The sequence below is a fragment of the Mytilus trossulus genome, chromosome 1 (assembly GCF_036588685.1).
Source record: "Mytilus trossulus isolate FHL-02 chromosome 1, PNRI_Mtr1.1.1.hap1, whole genome shotgun sequence".
In the NCBI taxonomy this organism is placed as follows: Eukaryota; Metazoa; Mollusca; class Bivalvia; order Mytilida; family Mytilidae; genus Mytilus; species Mytilus trossulus.
The window spans coordinates 8711538-8739062 of record NC_086373.1 but is presented as its reverse complement, the minus strand read 5'-3'; the positions used below and the strand labels follow the sequence as shown (position 1 = coordinate 8739062).

The 27525-nt window shown below is 30.5% G+C and overlaps 1 protein-coding gene across 4 annotated transcripts; it reads right to left on the bottom strand.

Moving 5' to 3' along the window:
- On the bottom strand, positions 1–27441 carry LOC134714479 (synaptotagmin-11-like). 4 transcript variants are annotated; one of them, XM_063575793.1, is made up of 9 exons: positions 27423–27441; positions 24236–24421; positions 22689–22886; positions 21666–21926; positions 19627–19800; positions 18863–18939; positions 17169–17298; positions 15827–15955; positions 1–2459 (listed from the first exon to the last, which is right to left on the bottom strand). In XM_063575793.1, the coding sequence occupies exons 2-9, from the start codon at positions 24407–24409 to the stop codon at positions 2385–2387; spliced, it is 1218 nt and encodes a 405-aa protein (XP_063431863.1). In that variant the 5' UTR covers positions 24410–24421; positions 27423–27441; the 3' UTR covers positions 1–2384. The 4 variants fall into 4 exon arrangements, with proteins under 4 accessions (XP_063431863.1, XP_063431853.1, XP_063431838.1 ...); XM_063575783.1 differs by lacking the exon at positions 27423–27441 and adding an exon at positions 27281–27395; XM_063575768.1 differs by lacking the exon at positions 27423–27441 and adding an exon at positions 27233–27331.
- Positions 27442–27525: the final 84 nt, after the last annotated feature.

Genomic DNA, 27525 nt, shown 5'->3' with positions numbered 1-27525 from the left:
TATAGAATTTTTTTTTATTAATGTTTCTAATAGAATTTATAAATTTATAACAAAATTCGGCAGCCCAGCTGTCGTTGTCATTAGGGTAGATCTACTACCATGATAGAACAAAATATATTGTAAAAAGAAAAATGTGTATAATATTATAGTAACAATGTGGTCTATATTTCTATTAGAATTAAAACCTGCAGTTAAAAAGCAATGATTCACAACTTTAAGCCATGTGGCCACTTGATCGTACATGGCTCAATTTGTAACTTTCATAACAAATATAAATATCATAAAAATAAACTTATTTGAAAATTATGTACAGAAGGTGGAATGAATTAAGTAACAAAAAAAATAAATAAAAAAAATATTTTAAACTATGATGCAAGATTTATGCTAAAATGAAGTACAAAATAATACAGATATAGATATAGATACAGTATCACCTCATAAACTGTTTCATTAACTATAAAACTTTTTTTCCTGATGCCATAATAGCTTTCCACAACAATATAAGTTGGGACATAATTCCTTAACACATTAAGAAAGTTTATTCTCGAATTCATCACATTCTGCTTATAAGAGAGAAGAAAACCCTAACATTGTATGTATTGACCAATTTTAAATTCCTTTCAAACTGAAACTGGAACTCAAATTTACAGATTTTCATTTTTAATTGTATTATACAGTTAAACAGTGTCCCTATCATGGATGTATAAATATGCAAGAACAATTTTATTTAAAAGAAACAAAATATGAAATATAGACTAACTTCATTCTGTGGATACTACTTTGATTTCTGTCATTGGTACATTGTAATCGAAGGCATCAAACAGCACGAATTAATAAAATATTGACATCAAATTTCTTTCCCATTCACAATATTCATTTAATTCAAATTCAAATTTGAAAAAAAAATATATAAAAAAAAAGAAAAAAAACCAATGGATATATACTAGAATTCGTTTGGCATCAAAACAAATTACAATGTGTACTATAAGCAAAATATTTAAGCTATTTAAAGATGAACAGTTGAAATGTGTACTATTACAATGTGTACTGTTCTTAAAATATTTCAGCTATTCATCGAAGAAAGACTGTTTGAAAACAGCATTTCAACACTCCAGATTTTACTCACAAATCTCATTCTATAAAAACTTGAACGCCATGTTATTTTTGAGGGAGTTGAGAAATAGCAGCACCGAAGCGTTGACGAAGTTTGTCTTTTGGCATCTGTTCCCAGTGTGTTTACTACTGATAACAAACTGTAGATTGTCTGATATTAAAATCATTTCATCAGATAAAAACAGGTTCTGATACTTATCTTATATAAAGATAAGGTAAAATTATTAACTTTGCAAAATGCATTAAGTTTGTTTAACTGTAAAAGCAGAAAAAAATGAACTAAAAAATGCTGTCACCTGTTTACTACAGAGCATTATCAGTGTGGGACACTTGAAATCGACAGATAAAATTCTTGTTTGCGATAAGATTTCTCGGGAACCAATATTTTCATGTTTCGCCACTAGGAACAACTATGGTAGGTATTGCCTGCACTGATCTGGGGCATACTTACGTAGTCAAATTCATGGGAACCAAAATTTTATTATGAAAATATATAATGGCGCAATTTCCTTAATTTATTACGTACAAGTAAAACTATTATTGAAAGGTGTAATATCGTTACAACTTTTAAGGATCGTATATGAAGTATGCACCTATAAAAAATAAGAATAATGAAAGGACAGGGGTTTAAAATGATAGGGTATATAACAGGGGGAGATTTAAATTATAAGCTCATGTTCAGTCTTTATGAAGATTCTATGCCACTATCCCCACAAAGTCATTTAGACAGAAAGTTGACATTGAACGGGAAAGTTGAAATTATCAATAAATGCTTCATAAATATGTCACACCACAATGCTACAGGCTAATATACCTTTGTGAATTACCTGTTAAATTAAGATTCAAAGCAATATAAAAATTCTAATTAGTTTTAAATGTACTTAAAAGGTAACGGGCGGCCCCAGGTACCTAATGGTCAAACCAGGAGACATAGTGACTGGGTATGCCCTCTCATTTGTGAATTATTTTTATTTTATTAATGATTTTAAGTAATATTCATGAAATACCTATACATTAAATACAAACGGAAGTTCTTGTGGAATGACTGTCTTTGCCTGAAGACTCTTGAATGGCTTACACACTTGTAGGAGTAGGGAACGGTCGGTATAAATAAAAAGATGTAATAAAAATTATGAAAGGGTTAAACAAATCATTAATGTACTCAAAAATCATATTAGTAAAAAAGATATAAAAATATCATTAACCATCCTAATATTTTTCTAAATATTGCTTATAATGTAAACAAGTTCCATCGTTATTTTTCTAATCTTCTATTTCACTGGAATTCCGTCTATAATGCGAACCTTTCCTTGTGCTCCTGCCTTTCTGCAACTTACGCTCACAATCTAGAAAAAAAGAACAGGTAGTTTAATACTCGTGGTGATCGGAAAACAATGGATTAATTTTACCGAATCGAAATACATGTATCTCACAGAAATTATAGTCATGCTACTATACTGTTTCACATACTGCATGATCTTTAGTCATCACATGCTCAAGGATGGATCTTGTACATAACTAACAAAGATGTAGGTGCTAGATACCTATTTTTGACATTTTTACCTATTGCGTCTGTCTGTTTTGTTCATGCATCGTTGTCAATATAATGGAATTTGATGCGACTGTCATACAAGTGATAGGTTAAGCTATCTATAAACCAAGTTTAATCCGCCATTTTCTACATTAGAAAATACCTATTTCAAGCCTGGAATATGACAGTAGTTATCAATTCGTTTGATGTGTTTGCGCTTTTGATTTTTATGGACTTTCCGTTTTGAATTTTCCTCGGAGTTCAGTATTTTTGTGATTTTACTTTTTCCTACAGATACTAAGATTTTTTTTTATTTTTGCGGTCATATAATAAACATTCGGTATAGGACATCTCGACATCTTCAAAACTCGGCATTGTAACTTAACCTGTTGTTCTTTGTCTTAAAACTAAGAAATCTTTTGACAATAATTTGATAATGTCAAAGGATACACCAAGAGAAACAATACCCAAAATCAAGGACCATTTTCCGGCATATTCTAGATGTTTTTAAGATGACTCAGAAAGATCCGAAATATTGTATACTGTGTGAAACATCGATCTTCAATGATTTGTAATAGCTGTTACCTTGAACGTTCATGCACTATAAATCTAACCATTTTAAAAAGCAGAATTTAAATATTTAATCCTCATAAATTATTGTTTACTTTAATAAGCATCAATGTAATAAAACAACTTTTAACACATAATTATGATTTTGACAGCTATCAGTCACGATAGTTGTTCTGACAATATTGCACGGTTATTAGTTTTGAATGTTAAAAGCGGTTTGGGGTGTTTATTGGTTCGCGATTTCGATCGATTGATTTTCATCAATATCGAAAGTGGAAAATGAGCGTGATTATAATATGTCATATATATTAAGAAACGAGCACAGAAACCGACGCGATCATGGGTGGTCGTTGTTTACTATTGTATTTAGGAATTCAGCTGAACCAAGAACTTAGGTATTATATCTTTTGCGACTTATAAACTTCAATACATAAATTAAAAAAAATATAGCTGTCAATTATATTACCGAAATATTGCATTGTAGCAATATTTGAAAAGAACAAAAGTCAATAATAACGAGCTTTTATAAATTTTGACTTGTGTCTATTGTGAGACGACAAGTTTGAAAGGAAAAGACCTGTCAAAGATTAAATCTGAATTAAGATGATCTCATTCCCCTTATTATAAATACTTTTAATCTTTTCGTGCATATTATGCATGTTTCTCAACAAATTATCAAATTTTACTTTTAATTTTGAGAAATTTTACTTTCTACAATAGCACAGCCTTGAAATGTTGAATTATCTTCAAATTTATGAAGAAACTTGAATTCTTTGACCCGCTACCTTTAGTATATTTGTTTTAATTACTATATTCCACGTACACTGTCTCTTTTGAAACCATTCTGTATTTCATTATACTGTCTGGACAAATTATTTTCGTCCACATTCGAATATGGTTCTTACCAAAAAAGTAGTATATCAGCTTATCAGTAATGCAAGGTCGACTTTAAAAATATATTATTACAAGAAACCCGAAAAAAAATTATTGCTCTTCACGTAATCCACATCCCACAAGAAGCTGGACCCTAAATAACTTATCATTATAAAGCCTTGTAACTATTGGATGTGTTTATATCAATTTTATTTTCTTCTATTTCTTATCTATTTTTAATATGTTTAATTAGTTTTGAGAATAATTGAATATATACCAGTTTTTCAGCAAATATACGAAAAAAGTTTGCACAGCATGTATTTCTATGAGAAGGAACTGTGGAATATAAATGCGGATTAACCCTTATTTTTTTAATGTTACATGTCATAAGTACTTAAACATATTAATGTCAATTAAGAAAGTTTGTTTTCACTGCGATGTAGTACTTAAAGCTTGACATGAAGCAGGGATGAAATAATATCCCGGAGCAAGGTAACTCTGACACGCAACTAGCTTATATCATTTTAGTCCAAAAACAATAAACTGTTTCGACAGGTCTCTGATTTGTGATGATAAAACATAACATTATCTGTATTAACATCTTCAGTAAATGACCCACAAAGTTTGTGTTGGTTATTTTTAATTAATCTTTGGCACTGTTGTATTTTCATTAACTGCAAGGTGCAATGTTAAGAACCTTTTTTATTTTCTATAGTTTGTCTTTCATGTCATTGCGTGTCATTCAGTTACAGAAATAATATTTTGAAATGTTCCGATTTCTTCTAGTTTCTACTTGGAAATTTGGTATTTCTTTACATACATATACTTCTTTAATTTCTATTCTATTAAAGATTACACAGAAAAATAAAAAAATAAAAACCCAAAAATAAACTTGCATCTTAAATTAGTTCTCATCTCGCTGGTGAATAAAAAATACAAATATAGTTGGTTGCATTCATTTATGGTCGCATAGTGTTCTGTCAAATAACTCACGTTTGTTTCTCTTGCGACCAGAAACATTTGTTTTAAATGAAACATTTAAAATTAACTTCTTATTTTCAAGGAAACATTCACATTTACATGAATGAGAAACAGTTCTAAGAGAGCGGAGGGCATCAGGAAACACCGTTTTTTTCTCAAGTCTCAAAATAAAAACTATAAATTTACTTCAAAATTACCATTGCAGATAGTCACTAGTAGTGTTTTCCATCATGCAATAATAGGTATTTGCGTGTGGCAAATTTGGGCTGTTGGTTTTAAATGTTATCTTTTGTCAATCTTAAACAGTAAACAATCAACGTTTGTAACAACATTATAAATACATCTCTTCTTAAATTATTTCACAGGAAACATGGTGAATGGAATTAGAGAAACCTAAGATATCTCGTTATGTTGTAAATCTATAGAACACCGACGGGTGTACTCGACTCATTGACTCTCAATAGTTCCTCTAGCTTTTGTGACTAAATTTTTTGATTTAAAGAGGACAGCGATCTGAATACTCATCATTATAAAGCAAGTCTTAAGTGATACACAAAAACCAAACTTAAGTCGCCACTGACCTAAATTATATTTACCACATTTGCTTCCCTACATAGTAATTATTTAAACCACAACTAATACCAAAGTTTAGCCGAAACAATACGTTATTACACGAATCGTTAAAATGTTTAATTATTATGTCTACCTGTTGAACTAAGTGTCCTCACAAAACGTTCTCCTTTGTATCTAATTGCCGTTTAATTTGTGACTTTTTGGCAGGTGAAAGGGATGGCAACTCACTTTTATCAAACTCTGAAGCGAACTAAATTGATCTTCATATATCCATATTTTGATACGTGTTTAAAAACTCATAAAACGCAGATAAAACACCTTTTCTTTCGAGAAGTTAAGATGTCCCTTTACCAAATTGGTCAATACGAATACAGCCTATAGACCTGTTGGTGACCTTCTGCTGCTGTCTGTTCTATGGTCGGGTTGTCGTCTCTTTGACACATTCCCCATTTCCATTCTCAACTTAAGCTTGAGGAGGTAATGGATAAACAGTGTTGAGCAACATGACAAAGCCATTAAAAAAACGGGTACCCAAGTCTGTATAAAGGCCTTTGCACGGGTTTGTTAGTGACAAAAACAAAACTAACAGACACAGGCCGTTAGTTTTCTCCTTTGAATTGTTTTTTTATTCGACATAGCTGACCAAAAGGTACGGGTTTTGCTCATTGTTGTAGCCATACAGTGCCATAAATTTGTTAATTTCTATGTCATTTTGGTCTCTTGTAAAGCATTGATTCATTGGCAATTATTTGAATTGAAATTTACAAATCATTGGCGACCCCTGGAACACCCCCCTTTTTTTTCCTGGGTTGGGAATCCCCCTTTTTAAAATGGCTGGATCCGCCCCTGCAGGTTTTGAACACTATTTGTTTCAAATAGAACTATTATTACTTTGTATAAGAAATATCAAGCTGAATGAATAGTATAGCCCTTATTTTGAAAGATACTCTAAGAAATAAGACTCAATGTGACCTAAGAACATTGCAAATTATAAAATTGTAAAATAAATATTGTTTCATAACTCTTCTCTCCTTTTCTCCAGAATATGCATCTCAAATATTTGTCACTGGACATTAATAAGATAATAATTAATCAATAATTTATAAGAATCTGGAGGTTAGTTGCACTATAAATATTAATAAGCTGATTATAAACTAAACTAAAGGCAATTGAATTGGGACATGTAATCAAAAATGAATGTTTGAGGCCCTTAACCTGGGACAATGATATTATAGAATAAACACAAGAGCAGACTACAAATCCACTGTGAGTCAGTTTCTTAACACTCCTCTTAATTGAAATAAAAGATTCAAAATAAATTCAAATAATCTTTTGTAATAATGCCAAAATAGGCCTACCCTATTTTTCTACATTTAAGTGTATAAAACTTTTTACTGACACATTTGGTACTGAATCTTGACAAAATTGCTGGTGGTACACTTATAATCAAGGTAAAAAAAAACGTAGTGTAAATGTCATATTCTCTCATTCAATTCAATAGTAAAGTATCAAGTCAAATATCCAGGTTGCATTGAATGTTTCTTAAACAATGGAGAATGGTCTATAATGAACATTTAAATAAAGGAATATAGAACAGGAAATATTTTATAATAAAAGGTGCATTTCATCAACAGTTTTTCAAGTTTTCTGGGACATTTTAAAATACAAAACTGCAGGAGGATCTTTTAAAAATTTGCAGGAAAATGAATAATTTCCCCTTTCTAAAAAAAAATTGGACAAAACTCACCAATTCAATATTTGCAGGTGCACAACTATAATATGACTACAATCTATCTTCAAAGTTTTATGAACTTGGGTAAAAAACCTTTAGGAGGAATTAATACAGAAAATAGGTACCATTTCCTGTAAGCTGGAAGGTGACATAATTTGAAGTCTGGAAAAAAAATTAGGGGAAATAGAAAACAATTTCATTATAGCAGTTGCATAACTGAAATATATATGAAATGTTTCTGCAAAGTCGCAAGGATCTGTGTAACAAAAAAATATTACAGTAAATAATTAAAAATAGGTATGACAGGTATCCACTTTACCAAGACCCCTTAACCATACAGCATTACCATACCAACAAGTCAGACAAAATAACAAATAATAAAAAAAAATAAACAAGCAAAGAAAACAACAAACACTTTAAGACATATATACCCTTGTAGACTCTCATTCAGGTAAACTAATAAATATCAAAATAATTTTGTTTTTCTTTTATTCACCAGAACTCATCAGTAAACAATATACCTTTACTATTATTGTTAGATCTAATACACCATTGTTATGGAACTAACTAGGAGTGCTATGGACCTAAAATAAAAACACTCTTTTTAACTTGTGTTTTTTTGACGCAATGTCTTTCCACTTTATTAAACAAGAAAAAGGTTAATTTGACCTGTATTTTCCAAAACCTAAGAAAATGACCTATTCACAAAAACTTTAAGATGAAGATGATCACTGAACAGTAAAAAAAATATGTTCAGTGATCTCTGTCACTGGACCCTCAAATTGAGGTCAAGGACAAATGAAATGTCAGACAAAAACTTCAGAACTTAAGGCATCTGGACACAATATATGGAATATTATGGTCTTACTTCTGAACTAAAACCTTTATACAAGTATCATATGCAGTTGCTCCACCAACTGGTATCTATGATGAGTTTATTTACTACCATTGCTGCCACCCAAGTACCATCCCATTGTCAGTCAGGTACAACTAAGAGTCTTTTAGTGTGAGGAAAATGATGTGAAATTATAATTCTTACTTAATTTCTGGTAATTTACGTGTTTAAAAGTATTTTCTTTAAGAAATTACAATTTCGCTTCATAATTGGACAAAATAAAACATATTCACCATGATGAAAATGGTATACCAATCGTGAAGAAAATGGTATACAAATTGCATTCTATAATCTAATTAAGCCAACTTTTTAATGACAAAGATATGCCTTAATATCTAAATTAAATGAAACCTAATCTAGTCTTCTTCAACTTCAAAAAGTCAAAATCCTTTAATGACAATATTGAATTTTATAAATAGTATAAGCTAATGCACTTTTAATTACACCTGCACCGTAAATGCATCCCATTGTATATTGAGTGTAAGTATTTTGTGTTAGATAAGACCTTCAGTGTTTATAGTTAGCCATTAATCACCATTTTGTTGTAAAACATATCAACACCTTCCTGAATCAGATCTGATTATCTATTAACTTCAACCTTCCATTTGTGGTAATCAGGAACATGGTGGTTTATCTTTTTGGTTATAATCTACACCTTCATCAGATAGCAAAGTGAGGTATATGATATTCCAATGATAATTTTCTTTCATCTAAGACCCCATTTTAACTCATTTTGGGATCATTTTTGTATGACATAACCTTTTGAACTAAATTAGAAATATACATACAACTGTTGAATTGATCTATGTTATAATTTACATATCAATTTCACCAATTATGATGAATCATTTGGAAAAGTAGAAAATGTCAGATGAACAATATAAACATTAGTACAACTAAAACTTTGTTGTTTGCCAATTTATGTAAGAGAAATGATATCAAGTTTGTAAATAAATATATTTCCTACACTGGTGTCTTTGTTCAACCACCTGAAAAAATAGGCATTAACTTGTGCAATTAAACATTACTGAAAATCTTGGGAACTTAAAAAATATGAAGAAAGGCGTTTCTATTTAATAAAAAAAATATATACAAGTTGAGAGTTTAAGCTAGAGAGAATGTTCTGGTATTTTGTTTCAAAGAGATTTTTTGTCACATTGCAGTTTACTTTCTTGTTTGGTTAAAACTGATTTATACATGTCTATCATCACATATTAAACTGTGTTGGAACATTTACTATGAAAATGTTTGAATTCTCATTAAACCATCTTTTTAAGTTGAGTGAGTTAAGTTTAAAAGCACCCAAATGAATTTGTCATCAAATTGAGAGAAAAAATATTGAATTTGAATAAAAATGAGAAAACAAGGATTTTTTTTAATTAAAAAGAGAAAACAAGGAATTTTTAAATTAAAGATAAGTGGAAAAAATGATTTTTTTTTCAATTTTTTTTTTATACTAAACACAATTTTATCTGACAAAAGATAATGTTTTCATGAGTAGCTACGTCCTTGTTTAAAGTAGATATAATTAAAACTAAGACATTTTATCAACATTTTCTTATATTTTCCTGAAATATTGTTTGAAAATAATTTTAACAAATGCATAAATTTTCAAAAAGCAGAGTATTTTTTCCCTTGGTGGTCCCTGAAGAAAATCTACTGATTCTCACTATTATTTCTATAGCAAAATACCCAAATTGCATCTTCCCTTATTTCTTGGTGGTAAGACCTGTATGAGCGATACGTTTGAAGAATTCTGAAAAAGATTTTTAAATCATAGATTCAAAAACTTTGACATTTTTGCATAATGTATTATCCCTGATCAAATTCTATTTTAATATCTTTGATTCATAAAGGTGTATTAGAGTTAATTTTTTCACTGAGTTAAAATATCATTAATTGATTTTGAATATAAATGCATTCCAAAGAAAAAGATAAAAAAAATTGTGCATTTGTTTTATTGTTTGCAAATATAACAGAAAGTCATTTAATAAAATCAGCTACATATTCAAAGTGCCAGTCATAAATGCTTGGTTGAACAATGTTGATCTAATGGTAACTTGTATTGTTATAAACTTTTATAAAAAAAGCATAACTTTTTTTAATCTTTATCTGATTTTCTGTCATTTATATGAACATATCTTTTATAAAAATATGTCGCATCTCAAATATCCTTACTTTTTCATTGGAATTGATAAACAGGATACATTTCCTAAGTTTGTTTTGTCATTTATATTATAGAAATATTCATGAATTTTGTGTAGAAATTTATATTAAATCACACACACACAAACACTCACACTCTAATTTGAAAAATAAAAACATGGTTTTTAACAAATAATTGAGAATCTGTAACATTTCTAGAAATATCAAATTTTAACCTGAGTTCATTTAAAAAAAAAAAAATCAAAATTAAGTCGAAAAAAATTATTATAAAATGATAATGTTTTACACCTGGAGTATATCAAACATACATTCTTATAGATACACACATCAAAAAATCACAGTATAGTTTTTATAATAAAGACAAAAAGTTGGTTTTGGATGTAAAATATAATAATTTGACACAGTGTGGGCTTTTGGCATAGATTGATTGCTACTTCCTACCAATTCTTATCAGAAATTCTGTACTAAAAATTTAAACAGATTTCCACTCTACAAATCAAAATAATATAATAATTTAGACAGATATCCATACATATAAACTAGTGCAAGTATATAGGCGGATCGTTCAAAACTTTTAAAGTCATTTAGCACTTTTAAGGCTTGGTGATTTATATTAATAATATTTTATTCATTTCCAAAATATGATTAACGATAATTGAGTCAAGGAGTACCAATAAATTAAGCAAAATGAAAAGAAAAAGGTCGTAGACAATTTTGGCGTTTCAATTCAATTAAGTTAAATGGGAATTTATAACTGAGGCTATGTCGTGAAATAAAGAAAAAACTTTGACTGATGGCAAATATCTATTAAATGCCTTTTGACTTTAGTAATAGACCCAACGTGTTCATGTCTCCGAAACTTAAGTTTAATGGGTGATCGACTTAAAATAATTCTACTTGTGAGATGACACAGAGAAGCACAAACATATCTTTTATTTGTATCAAGTCCTCATATACGTATTTATATTTATTTTTTGACAAATATTTACACCTATTATCTACACAGTAACAATCTTTATCAATCATAACAACTTATATTTTTAAGTGTAAATGACGATCTGGTACCATTGTCATACCTATCATAAAACTTGATGAAAAGGTGTCTTACAATTATCTTTTATCATGGAATGTCTGTCTGAAGGGAGATAATCATTATCAAAAATCTTAATATACAAATGCTATTCTAAGAGAGGTAACTCCTTATTTCTTTCAAACAAGGACAAATTAGTGAGACTTCACTTTATATTGTCTCTTTTTTCTTCAATAAATATTACAACTAAATAGAAGAATCATTTTTTTTAGATTTCTAAAACAATTAAAATCTCATGTCTATTTGGCATAATTTTTTTCCATTCAGACCTTAAAAGTCAAACTTTATTTTAATCTCCACTTCAGGTTTTCATCTCTCAACTGGAATTATTTGCTTTCAGGGCCCCTTTCCCTGTCTAGGTGTGTCCATACATAGAAGAGAAACTAATGAGGACATACAGAAATATCTCACAGATGTTATTCACTGATTTATATTAAAAGGATAATAAAGCAAGCAATAAATAGTATTTGCAGCAAAATAAAATAGGCAATATTTATATAAAAAAATAAGATGTGGTATGATTGCCAATAAGATAACTCTCCACAAGAGACCAAATAACACCGAAATTTACAACTTTGGTCATCGTACAACCTTTAACATTGAGCAAAGCCCTTACTGCATAGTCAGCTATAAAAGCCCCGAAATGACAAATGTAAAACAATTCAAACAAGAAAACTAACAGCCTGATTAATGTACAAAAAATGAATGAAAAACAAATACCCGGTATGTAACACATAAACAAACGACAACCACTGAATTACCAGCCCCTGACTTGGGACAGGCACATACATACATAATGTGGTGGGTTAAACATGTAAGCCAGATCCCAACCCTCCCCTAACCTAGAACAGTGGTCACTGGTGTAACAGTACAAACTAAGTATGAACTATAAAAATCAGTTGAAAAAGGCTTTCCATCAGATGGATATAAAAACAGGTATAAGGGGTTTAAACATTTTACATACTTTGCTAAATTGAAATAGTAGCTGTAAATGTTTTTCCTGAAAGTATATCCTGACTGTTAATTTGTAAAAACTCCATTAATTGTCTTGACTATAAAATAGCCTCTTACAGCAAAAAGTTAGAAAATGGATCTTTTATAAAAGAAGCATTTGCTTGACTAAGTACACACACTTGTAAACCAAATGTAACTGATATGTTACTGATGGCCACAGAGAACAATGACCTAATTAGAAATTGGTTCAATACCAGGTATTTAAGCTATAAAACGGGTTAGCACAAATTAAATCTATTGACTGGACATAGCTTAAGTATAATTTGCACTCTAGCAAATTTTAGACCTAATAATTATGAAAAATATACAGAAATAATTAGACATTAAAATGGCTTTTAAAAAAGATATTTTTCTATCATAGAACTGTTTAAAGACACATTTCTTCCAAGATTTGCAACAAAATATCTTAGCCATAGCAGCCATACATACATGAAAGTGTATATTCCTTTAAAAATGAGTAAAAGGAGATGTGGGTATACATTAATGAGACAGTATGTTATTTTGTACATATAAACCTCATCTGACCAGAAAACTTAACATTGGAAAAGAGTGCTAATTTAAGTCAGCATGACTACATAAACAGATTAACAAGCTCTTTTATACCAACAGACCAAAAAAAGAAATTAAATCCTTTAATAAGCATTTGTCAAGAAAACATAATATTGAAAAATTAACAAAAATCAAAAATCACAGACAAAGGGAGATAAATCAACCAAAAATATGGACTTGATATAGAAAATTATCAAACGGTTTTACCTTTTGATTTAAGACACACATAATGTTAATGTTGATGCGTGAATGATCCCTTGAATGTTGTTGATATTTTAGTATAGATAGGTCAGAAAGGGTCTGTGATTTATGTAACATAGAAGAATTGGGTGAAGCTTTCCACTTTTCATTTAAGACACAGAGATTGATTGATTGTTGGTTGCTTAACGTCCAGTGGCAAATATTTCATGCATATTCAGGACGAGAACAAGTTCACAATAAATACATTAGGTAGGTCTTGTCATAAAAGAGACCATTTGAGATGATGGTCGTGGAAATTTGGACTGCCACTGGAAAATGAGGGTATATTGGATAGGAACAGAAATTTTGCATTGCAACAGGCCACCTATGGGCCCTCAAAGAGTTGTTGTAAGGGTTCTTAATGTGCCAAGAGATTGGCACTCTCTTTACACAAGACATAAGACACAGAGATATGTCTTCCCTGTTGGCATAAAATTAAGAAAAAGACAATCTGATAAACAACAACAATTCTTATTGGTGGCACCAAAAAAGTTGTCAAACTGATATGTACTGATAGTAATACCACTTCATACAAAATATCATTGAATTATCACTGTGACTTTGAGATGAAGAATAGCAAAAAAAGTGCTGTTCCTTTGCTTATTATGTGTAGGTTTTTTTTGCAGTGCATGTACTGATAGTGTGTGAATGGATACCTGATATCTTATGTTTTTTTTCTTTTATAAATACAGGTTGTGGCAATATAGCTCTTGCATAAATAAATCCTTTCTATCCTTTCTATATAAGACATTGTAAGATGTGGACATTGATAAAAAAGAATGTATGACATAATAGATATTAGAAGATGTGGTATTACTCCCAATGAGACAACTCACAATCAAAATCACAAGTTATAAAAGTAAACCATTGAAGGTCAAAGAACGGTTTTCAACACTGAGATTGGTTCACACCTCAAGCTATAAAGGGCCCCAAAAATTACTAGTGTAAAACAATTTAAACAGGAAAAAATTATAGCATGAAATAATGCAATGATTATACTTTTGCATTATTTTCAGAGATATAAGTCAAAATCTGCATCCCCCCTCTCCAATATGTTCTAATTTTAGCCATGTCTGCATGGATGACATTGGACACCTGTTTTTAAACTAGATACACTAATACTGATTGTGGCCATTTTGGTTAATTTCTGATGAGAAGATTTTTATAAAAGATTACAAAAATGAAAAAATAATAGTTAAAAATCAACTATGAAGGGCAATAACTCCTTAATTGGCCAATAGACCATTTTGGTCATAATTGACTTATTTGTGAATCTTACTTTGGTGTACATTATTGCTGTTTACAGTTTATCTCTATTTTTAATAATACTGAAGATAATAACCAAAAACTGCAAATTTTCTTAAAATCACCAATTCAGGACAGCAACCCAACAACAGGATGTCTGATTTGTCTGAAAATTTGAGAGCAGATAGAAACTGACCTGATGAACAAGTATAACCCTTTTGCTGTATATGCTTTGGTTTCAGAGATGTAAGCAAAAAACTGCATTTTACTCCTATGATCTATTTTTAGCCATGTCTGCTATCTTGGTTAGTGGGCGGGGTCATCACACACCTTTTTTTTTTTTAAATAAGATACTCCAATAATGATTGCCATTAAGTATGGTTAATTTTGGCTTAGTAGTTTCAGAGGAGAAGTATTTTGTAAAGTTAACAGACAACGACCGACATACAACAAGTGATGAGAATAGCTCACTTAGGGCCAGGTGAGCTGAAAACAAGAAACGTGAAATACCGATGAACCACATCAACAAACAGCAACTACTGAACATCAGAATCCTAACTAAGGACAGGGGTAAAAAATTGCAACAGGTTTAAACCTTTTAATGGTACCAAACATTCACCTTTAACTGCAACAATAGTGTAACAATAAGTTGTTTAGATCATTTTTGCTTAAATGAAAACATGGCATGGTCATCACAAACCTACTACTTGTGACTTGAGAGTAGCATCTATAAACTCAACTCTGATAGAAAAGGGATACTTATCATTATAATCAGATAATTGCATTTAATCCATCAAATAATATCAAGATGGACACAGAATTATATATCTTCAATATCATAATTACTAATGAATAATTAATTAAAAGTATGTATGATCAAGGTAAAGCTATATTAAACTAGAAATAGATATAAGATCTAAATGCTGTAATTTGGATAAAGATGTAATCACAAATCAACAACTTTACGGGGATATATTGTAAAAACACACAAAATTATGTTCTTAGATTCTCTGGACTTAACAAGACTTGATATTTATCCTCATTTGCATAAATGACTAAGCATTCACATTACATTTAGATTAGTTCAGTTTAGTAACCACAATACAAGTCAACTATGGTTCATCTAGTATTTAATATTGCCTGTCTGACAATTACTTTTGAGACATTCATCAGGTATTTACAAAAGTCCAACAGGAATAGCATTCTTTTGTATCATTTTTGAAACATTTATCCTAAGTATAAAATTCAATGTACCTTTTTGCCTGTATGTTCTTGGAAAAGAAATGTAGGATGCCTAGAACTGGCATGTGCCACCAACGATTCTCTAAACTCCTCTGCTGTGGCATGCTGTGCCCATTTACTCTTCAATCTTTCAGTATTTCTCTACAATTAAAACAAGAATGTGTCCATAGTACATGGATGCCCCACTCGCACTATAATTTTCTATGTTTAGTGGATCATGAAATTGAAGTCAAAACTCTAATTTGGCATTAAAATTAGAAAGATCATATCATAGGGCACTTGTGTACTAAGTTTCAAGTTAATTGGACTTCAACTTCATCAAAAACTACCTTGACCAGAAACTTTAACCTGAAACTTGCACTATCATTACCTATGTTCAGTGTACCGTGAAATTGGGGTAAAAACTGTAATTTGACATTAATTTTAGAAAGATCATATCATAGGGCACATGTGTACTAAGTTTCAAGTTGATTGGACTTCAACTTCATCAAAATATACCTTGACCAAAAACTTTAACCTGAAGTGGGAAGAACGAACAGATGAATGGATGTACAGACCAGAAAACATAATGCCCCTCTACTATCGTAGGTGGGGCATAAAAATTAAATGAATAAACTCAAATAAAATAAGCTGAGGTACAGGATTTCATGGGACAATTATTACATTTTTGCTATTTCTTAAAGTTGCATTTTCACTTCTTTCAAGTTCTTTGCAAAATAGAAATCTACAACTGAGCATAAAATCTGTGTAGCAGATATTGATAAATGAACATGTGTACTTACTAAATCTGTGTAGCAGATATTGATTAATGAACATGTGTACTTACTAAATCTGTGTAGCAGATATTGATTAATGAACATGTGTACTTACTAAATCTGTGTAGCAGATATTGATTAATGAACATGTGTACTTACTAAATCTGTGTAGCAGATATTGATAAATGAACATGTGTACTTACTAAATCTGTGTAGCAGATATTGATAAATGAACATGTGTACTTACTAAATCTGTGTAGCAGATATTGATTAATGAACATGTGTACTTACTAAATCTGTGTAGCAGATATTGATTAATGAACATGTGTACTTACTAAATCTGTGTAGCAGATATTGATTAATGAACATGTGTACTTACTAAATCTGTGTAGCAGATATTGATTAATGAACATGTGTACTTACTAAATCTGTGTAGCAGATATTGATTAATGAACATGTGTACTTACTAAATCTGTGTAGCAGATATTGATTAATGAACATGTGTACTTACTAAATCTGTGTAGCAGATATTGATTAATGAACATGTGTACTTACTAAATCTGTGTAGCAGATATTGATTAATAAACATGTGTACTTACTAAATCTGCCAATCTAAAGAAATCATGCAGACTATGGTCTGGGTTAAAGGTCATGAGTTCAATGATGACTTGACCTAGAGAATCATTACCACCAAAGGTGCTCTTGTCTATCACATGGAAGATTATGTATCTGTAAATCAAAACAAAACATGGTTACACAGCTTGTTTTGTTATTCAATTGTTCTATAGTTGTTTATTTTTGTTTTCTACAGAACTGACAGTTCTCAACCATTAGTGTTGTGAAAGAGGGACATAAGAAAAAGATGTTAAAACTTTTGGGATATTGAACATTTGTAAAAGACCGAATTTCATTGATTAAAAATGGAGTTTTCAACTCCAAAAAAGCCATTTTCAAAAGGGACCCTTAAAGGGTTCATAATTTGAGGAAAGTTTAATCTCACATGTTACCTCAAAAATAAAATAATCAAATGTATAGAAATTTCTTCCTTGCTAAAGTGTGATTATACATATTAAAGTTAGTATATTTATATATGGAGGACTCTTAAGTGTGATATTCACGCTAAAGTGCAATGGTCTATGCTAAATTACGATGATGTCTCAAGCTAAAGTGAGTTGGTTGTTTGTTCGCTAAAGTACAATAGTGTATCATGCTAAAGTGTGATGGTCCAAAGGGTAAGATTTGAAGTATTAAAACATAGAGGTTTAAAAAGTCTTTTTGCAAAAGCTATTGTGCTAAGGTATCACATATGTGATAGGCTTTACAATTTACTGGTAGGCGTAAGTAATTGTTTCTAAATTAACAAGTCAGATTAAGTAATAATTACTATAAAGGTAATTAATGTTTTGCTGACATTATATTTCATAATAATTTTCATGTAAAATGATTTTTTAACAATTCGAGGCGTATTGAATATTTGGATAATTGGTGTAGATTGCCGTTCACACTAATTTTACAACCTCCCATACATTTGTCATTGAAAATTAAATTCCCTAATTCGTTCATTGTTGGATTTATATGCACTATTTATTTGCATAAGCTTAAATCTTAATGCGAGAGAAATGTAATGTTCCCAGAGCTTTCTCATTTTCTGTATTTTACTTCAATAGTCAGTACGGACTTATGTTTTAGCAGACAATTTATAGTAAGACATGTAACGCATGAAAACATGTATCTCTATTTTACCGACGTTACTTTTCCTTAAAATTGACGGCATTTTAACAGCAATCAAAAAGTTAACTGCAACATAAACATTGATTAGAATGTATCGAATTGCTTCAAATAGTAACAGGATAAGTATGCGTATACTGTTTTGTATTTATATAGTAAAATGGTCAACTGTAGGAGACAAGTCCTTTTGCCAGCACTCGAAAGAAATAAACATTGTGATTCAGCCGACAAAGAAAGGTTAAATCCAATCAATTATACATAAGTTAACAGTTATGGACATATGGTGTAAAAATTGATAATCAAATATTATATTTTTCGGTATGTTCATTTTTAATTTGTATAAACAACTGTTAACGTCATTAACTAATTGTTTTTACTTCTATATTTTCCCAGACCATCGCACTTTAACGTATGAAACCATGTACTTTAGCAGTAGACCAAAGTCCATCGCACTTTAACGTGACCATTGTACTTAAGCGTCCCCATCGCACTTTAGAGTCCTACATATATATACCATATGCATGTTAATTTAGTAAATATTTAACTGGAATTGGTTTTATCCTACCTCTGAGGAAGTTCTTCAAGAGCTACTTCAAATTCAAATGTCTCATTCCACACAGGATCCACAGTATTCTTCAATTCCTAAATAATACAAAAGTGGTTTGTCATACAAATGTAATACTAGAGTAAATTATCATTGATTAAAAATTTTATTTTAACATTTATCTTTTCCTCTCCTCCTATCTTAAATAAAAACAATCATCCAGAAGTTATCATGATCATCAAAAACTTTGAAATGTTTAGATACATTTAATAAAAAGTAATTTAATCAAAACATGTTCCCTTTGAGTGTAAACTGCAGGAAAATATTTATGAAAAAAAAATCCCATTAAAAGAAATGGCCAAATTCATGTTTTAAAACATTATATTAAAAAATCTGATGAAAAAAAGAAAAAAATAATATATGCACATTGTATGTTGTAACTTGGTCAAGTTTTACTTCATTCCTTTCAATCAGTTAAAGGTTTTGCTATATATCATAACATGCATGGGTAGTTTTCACTTTATCACATGTAAACTCTCTTTTAATCACTATTCAGTCAGTACATTTGATAAATATTTCACAAGTTCCAAAAGCACCATGTGATCTATAATAATCAGACTAATAACAAAAGTTACTGTTGAAAACAGTACTTTAGCATTACAAATGTATATTGACTTTGGTTTTCTCAAAAAACCAAATCCTGACTATATTCAGGAACATTTAACTAGGCAATCAAATTCCTTTCTTGATGCCCATCTATTATGCTTTGAATGAATATGCCATACCTTGGTCTGAAACATCAATTTAGTTCCTGGTACCGTTACTTTTACAAATGGGTCAGCTAAAGAAACATCATCTCTAGCTGATAAACCATGTGCCCCATGTATAGTAACCAGCAATGATGAGGGATGCTGGAATTCAACACTCACTTCAAGGTCACCAGTTACATCAAGGTCAGTCTGCAAATCAGAGAGGTTAATTAATTACAATGTATACTGTAAAATCAAATAATTAGACAGTTACTATCTAATTGAACAATGGATTTTCAAAAGAGAAAATTGAGTAACCTTCCATTTTCAAATGCATAAAAAAACAGGAGTTGTCTCCCATACACAAAACTATCAAGAAAAAAACAAAGCACAAGACTCTTTTTTTTTTAACTCAATTTCAAGTCACAATATTATTCAATATCCTTTTAACATAAGGATATTTAGAAAGAAATCAGCAAGTGCTTTAAAAATTGCTTTGAGAGTCAAGTGATTACTTATTTATCTCAATATATTGAGACCTAATAAGTCATTCTTGCAAAACTATTGAGATTTCTGAATAAACTTCTATTTCAAAAAAACATTTTTATATCATTTTGTTGAAAAAAAATGTTTTGCTGAAACTGATAAATTTATAAGGATACAAATATCCACCTGACTGGTGATTTGCACTCTATAATTTGAAGAAAAAAAATTAACTTCAAGCAATTATGCTACAATATAAACAGTCAATCATTATTTGTTTAGGCAATTTGCTGTTTGAATTTGAACAACAAACGAAAATTACTTCTACAAACAATATTTTCACTTTAAGTCTAAATATTATGTCAATTTGCTCACTGTTTAATACTAAAAAAAACAGTTTTAAGAAAACTGGGTTTATTTATTAAGCATATTAATAAAAAAAATAATAGTTACTCCATGTAAATGTAATCACATTAGCATCTTACTAATCTTTTTCCTATTCTTTTTATTTGATTATAAATTTTAACCCTTTCCTCCATAATGACACTTTTGACGCCACCCCTTTACTCCATACTGACACCTGTGAAGTACCTCAGTTGAAATGCTCAGACTACAAAATGTCTTCATCAGACTTAATAAAATTTTGTATCCAATATGAAAAGGATATTGTCCTGATGTGAAAAGCTTTTTTTTAAATAGTTATCGCCCAGGTATGCATTTAGACTTAATAACATCTAACACTTCAATTTCTCTTTGCCTTAAAATTTAAAAAAAAAATGCCTTCCTACTTACCTAGTACCTACCCACTGTGTCTACATTTTGGTAGGGTTTGGGCAAACCAAAATATTATCAATTCTGGCCCTGTATGTTTCTCTGTAAACTTGTATTTAGTTTTTAGAGAATAAAGTATTTATTTACCTATCTATCTATCAGAAGGCAAAGACTCATGACATGTCAATTTCACAGGGAGGTAATCAATGGTTAATTCTGTTATGTAGTGAAATCAATGTTTTGTCATATATAAATAAGGAGATGTGGTATGATTGTCAATGAGACAACTATCCACCAGGGTTCAGATATAAGTATTTTTATATCTTAAACAGATTTTTTGTCAATTGATACTTACTTCAGAGTAATACATCTGATGAGGTTCTTTACGTTTCAAGGGTGACATTTTTTAAGGGTGCATAAAGATCATATATAAAATGAAGTTCATTGTCTGTTCATGAATATTCATGACATGTGACCATATGTTTGCACTTATAACCTGTGAGGTCATCTTTCTGACCATGGACTCTTGTTTTAGCCTAAAGAATAGACATGTGTATTCACGGATGATTTAATGTGAATTTGTATTTGTAATTATGATAACTATTGGTATTGTATATGTATTTGATACATTTGATTAGATTTAGAATTAAGTTATAATAACGTGAGTAGCGCATGTCTTACATTAAATCTTTTGTTGTTTGTAAAGGCCATAGAATATAATTACTTTATATTCGGACGAACATAGTGAGGGTGAATATAAATATTTTAAGTATCATCAGAACACTGAAATGGTACCTTGCTAGTAAAGTAACTGGACCTACCTCCATATTCAAATTATACCATGCTGTATGTATAGGGCTGTCTCTAAAGTTAAATGTGTTCATATCTATTATAACTTCTCCCAGAAAATCATCTCTCCCAAGCAAATCACTGTCCATTACTTTAACAACCAACTTCCTGTTTATTAGTTCTGTTTCTGTCAATGGATAGGCAAAGATTTCATCAAACTTTGGGTTGTTGGTTTGTGGATATACTCTTGTTCTTTTTTCCTCAGCATCTTCTACATCAGGGGTCATCTCAAGCTGGAAAATAATTTTAAATAACAAAAGGCATTGATAATCATCCAGGACATTTATGGTACCTAACTTAGTCTTCCATTAAAGTTCAGATGAGACAGGAAAGCTTATAAAGATGACAGGTGAAAACTACTTTCATTTAACAAATTTTTATTGCATTTATTATTGTCTATGAGATTTTTGAAGAATGGACAATAATGTGAGACTGTGATTTCAGAAAAATTCTGTGTACATAAATGTATCAGATATCAGAATGCCAATTCTTAGTAGTATTGTAATTATTGTACATACGCATTATTCACATTAATAAAAAAATTGTAAGGGTTCTGCAGAACCCAGTGTCTCGCCTACTTTTTCTGTAAATCGCAGGCTCAACAAAAATGAGGAAAAAAATCAATAACAATATTCCTCTTGATATAATCTTTTGATTGTAAGAAGCTTCTGTCCAAGTTTGATAAAAATCCAGGATAGTATATGAATCTAATTTAGTGAGTAATAATTGTTTTAAAAACTTCAACTGCAGACTGTACATGTATGTAATGTTAACTGGAAGAAAAACTAAGTCCATTTAAAAGTAAAATATGTCGCCGGAATGTAGGATCACTTAGTCTCACTTTTTCAACTAAAGTTGAAGGCTGGACAAAAAGCTCCCAATAATTTTTGAATTTACAGTACGATGATTTACAATGTGATTAAGAACTAAGACCATAGCTTCATCAAGAAATTTGATATAATTTATATTGGCTTTTCCAATATATGTTGACTTACCTTCACGTAAGGATCAGACATTTTGGATCTCAGATCTTTAGATCTTAGCTCTCTACATTTGATGACCTTGACCAGCAGTAAATGTCTTTTGAAATCATATTTAAAAGATATCTGTATTTCTCCCCTGACGTCTCCTACAGCTTTCATCACTGTGGGATCCAGCTTCTTAAATAAACCTTTCAGAATCTGCATATTTCTCTGTAAATTAACAAAAACAAATTAAAAATATTTAACCAGAACAGTAAACAAAACATAGTTTTCATATTCATATCTTATACATATAAAAAAGTAGATGTGGTATACATTTTGTAATTGCCAATGAGACAACTCTCCACAAATGACCAAATGACACAGAAATTAACAACTATAGGTCACTGTACGGCCTTTAACAATGAGCAAAGCCCATAACGCAAAACCAGATATAAAAGGCTCCGAAATGACAAATGTAAAACAATTCAAACAGATCCCAACCCTCCCCCTCACTTGGGACAGTGGTGTAATATTACAACATAAGAATGAACTATAAAATCAAAATTAGTTGAAATGGCTTAAAACGCATCCGATGGATACAAATAGAAATACAACACAGAGTGGTCGTGGTTCATTTTAAAAAGAAAAATATAACAGCGTCCATGTCATGTCAAAGTGACCCAATAAACTATTTGGTTAAAGGAATGGAACAAAAGATGCAAAATTTTCACAGTTTTTGTTGTTGACATAAATTCTAGGAGCAGCACAAGACAGGGTACAAAAGTTGAACAGAAGACAAAAATAAATGAGCAAACAGACACCTCATGCTGCCAACTTAAAAAAGAAGGGGTCATAATAATGATGATGATAGATTGCCACTTAAAGACCTTAGCAAATCAATATGCATTGTCAGGACGAGAACATGTTAATGTAATATGAATATTTTAACCCTGCTTAATTTGTACTAGCCCTATAGTGGAAGAAGATTTCTAATGTGCTAGTTTACAAGGAAATAGTCCTCAGTAAGTCATGTCACCTTATCTGGGCACATTATTTTGATTCCAAGCTGACTAGTCTTTTCGGTTACTCATTAAATACTAAATTTAAAGTCTTTGGTTTGACCCCACAACCTCCTGCACTTGACAATCGGCCAACAAGCTACAACATGACCACTGGGGCGGTATCGAGGCAAATAAATTTAGGAATACCAATTCAAAATTATTATCCTTTAAATATATTTCTAGCCAATATACTAAATATTATCTGTAGATATAATCTTTTACTGGTATAAAACAGGTAACTAAAGATAACAATGTAAAAAATATCCTTGACTGGTAGTCTGGCACAGGGAGTATAAAGCCACACTTAATATAAAGAGATAGTCCAATATAGTCTTTCAGGACCATCAGATTATTTATGATTTCTAATCTCCTAAACTTTCTGGGTTTTTTTCTCCAGAAAACATGATAAGTCTAGATCTACTTTATATAGTATATATGTCATTGTTAATAAATTTTCAATCACCAGCTTTCTTTCATAAGTTTTGATTTGAAACTTTATCTTAACATGATAAGTACCATATCTTCATCCTGTTTGGACCATCCCTGAGCTGCTACTATCTGTTGGTGGTCACGCTTGGCTGATATCAATCTGGCCAATCCATGGATTTTGTTGATGTTCTGCACTTTCTGTACCTGCTTCCCCTCTTCCATTAAATGGTCGTCCTCATATTTAGACTGATTCTTCCCCATCTTTCAGTTTATCTGCAATAAAGTAGGAAATAGGCTGTTAGATTGTAGAAATCAAAATGTGTTCAGAATGGACAATGTCAATATAAATGTCCCATTGCATGGTGCAAACATGGCATACAAAAATTACATGGTGTACATTTTTATTACGTTTATACAAAAAGTAAAACAATCAAATACATTGTAGTTTACAATTATGTGGAAAGGTTGACTGTTTTAAAGATGTGACTAGGCCCTTTCTGGCATTAATACTTTTCTGATCATATGACCCAAACAGCAAATGTGAGCTATTACTGTATAATGTAAAGTGTTATACATATCTAACTGTCATATACTTTCTAGGGCACACGTCATAAAGGAGGTAACCTGTAAATTCTTTGAAATAATTAAGATATAAATATATAACATAAACTCAGCTGTGAAGTCATTGTTATTTGTTCTGTTCAATGTATTTGTGATTGATAATTTTGTTCAATTGTGTAAACTACTGATATATCAGTGGCGGATCCAGAAATTTTCATAAGTGGGGGCCCGCTGACTGACCAAAGAGGGGGCCCGTTCCAGTCATGCTTCAGTGATTCCCTATATAAGCAAGCAAATTTTTCTCAAAAGGGCCCCCCACCCTCCCCTTAATCGCCTCTGTATATGAATATGTTCATTTACAATTTTCAAGATTTTTCTCATTTGTCAAGAGTTCAAATTTATGTTTTGAATGGTAAACTAATAGATGTTTACCTGAAAATGTAAATTATCCCACATATCTATGTTTAAAAGTTGAAATAGTTTAGAAAAGCTGAAAACATCCAACTTATGATTTTCAAAATAAGTTGTAAATTTAGAAATTAAATAGAAAGTTTTTATTAATGCGACTGGGTGAGTATCACAAAAATAAGAACTTGCATTCTGAAATCTGATATATATACAGGTATCTATTAATCAATATGTGACACTTTAATAATATAATTTATCATTGTTATATATGTATACAGTATTTCGGGAAATCAAATTATTAATCTCGATGTCACTCCATTCTTTAATAAATTGCAATAAAAAATGCACACACTACTTTCTGAATGAACAGTTTAGCGTTGGATATGATGTCTAGTAATTGCAAACATGGAAAAGTCAGTAGTGAAGAGACACAGAATCCAAAAAAGCAATAGACTATCTTACAAAACAAAAAACATCACTGTTTACTAGAACAATTTATGTAACCAACCTTGGTACTGTATGTAGGTAAATTTAAAGCATCAATTTATGTGCACTCTCTGTATGCATAGGTGAGGAGGAAGTCAAGGGGTTAATATAAATGGATCATAATCTGAAATAATGTAATCTAGGAAACCTAAAACGATCGATCCCTTTTGAGTTCATCAGTCACCAGAAAAAACTTAATACAAAATCACAATTCCCTAATCATACAAGTGCTGATTGTCAATTATGAGAATTCAATTTCCGAATAATTCGTGCAATATAGCACCACAGTTTTCCCAAGCACTTGCTCAACATTGGAACGGAAGTGATGAGGCCTCTAAATGCACAAGTTATTTCACTAAAACCAAAGTTTTTGACGGAAATGCATTGAACTCGAAAGTTGTCTATTGATGTCGACATCTTCAAAATAAGGCTTGATAAAATTTTCTATTTAAACTTTTATTATTTAGATCGTCAAAACATATGTGAAAGTATGAACACACTAGCAATGTCAAGGCCATTGATTCATACAAAATAAATCAGGGTTCAAACTATTGGTCAAGTACAGATATATATGTAATAGATCTATATTGACATGATCACAGGTGCTTGGGTATATAATACAGATCATTTTTGTTTATTTTTTGTTGTTGATTAAAATATTCAATTTTTATATTTATAATATGTATACATATCTATTACTTTATTATTAGGAGATATGTTGCGAAAAAAAGTCCGGGAAACAATTACTTCCCTTTTACAAAAGTTTGAGAAAAACAGTCATTGACAGTTGGGTACGTAAATTTGAAAGAAGTCAAAAAAGTTAAAAATCTTTTTATTATATGCTGGAGATGGACTAAAAATGTTACGAACAATACCAATTTGATAAATATAAACGATGTCTGCAATCTGATGGCAAGGAAGGCACATTTTCCAGAGAAATCGTTGGGGAATCCAGGTAGGTCAATTTATTTATTTATAGATAGCAGAAAAATGGGTAGTAATTGGGTAATTTCTCTGAGTTGTTTAAATCACTCAAACTAGGTGAGACAAGCACAGAAGTGATGAACATGTAATAATAATAAATAAGCTTTATTTAGAGTAGGCAAGGTATATAAAACATAGACAAACATAAGCTCTAATGAGCTTTAAACCGACAGAAAATTGAATATTTTGATAAAAAAAAATTATCTGTATCATATACCCAAGCGCCTGTGGACATGATCAGGATAAGCTATTGCTTTTTAAATAAATTTTGTGTTGTATTTTTAACTTAGGCATATGTTCCTGATTTGAAATCCTAAGACAGGTTTAGTACAGGGGGAGATAATGGTGTTTGCTTTAACTCACACTGCAAACAATTATAAAAATCATTGTAATAAATTGCTTTGCTCTTCATGGGCCCTTTAATTGGAATAAAAATATCTTATCTTAATACGATGTAATAAAGCTGTAATTTGTAAACCGAAAAAATGGCCAGATTGTAAACAAACAGTGAAACTCTTAGTTATTATGAAATAGAAATAAAAAATAATACGCTTTATCCCAGAAATAATCTCATAAACAGCAAACAAAATGAATTGCAGATACTAAAAGCCCTCCATTACAGTTTTAGATTGGTAAAACTTTTACTTTAGTGTGTATTCAGGAAAATCATAGAAGAGTCTCCATGTTGTTTACCTTGGAGAAGTGATACTTTTTCGGATCCTAGCACACTCGTCTCTAAAAACAAATCGGACTTATAACAAAACAAACGACTTTTAAAATTAATGCTAATAAATTTTCACAATATGTAAAAATAACTAAAAAGGCAGATAGCAACCAATGAGTTACAGATGAATATCCCACTTTGATTCGTCAGATTGTGTTAATATAGTTTGACTGAGAGTTTGATTTGCAATGTATGATGGCTGTGTTTGTGTGGG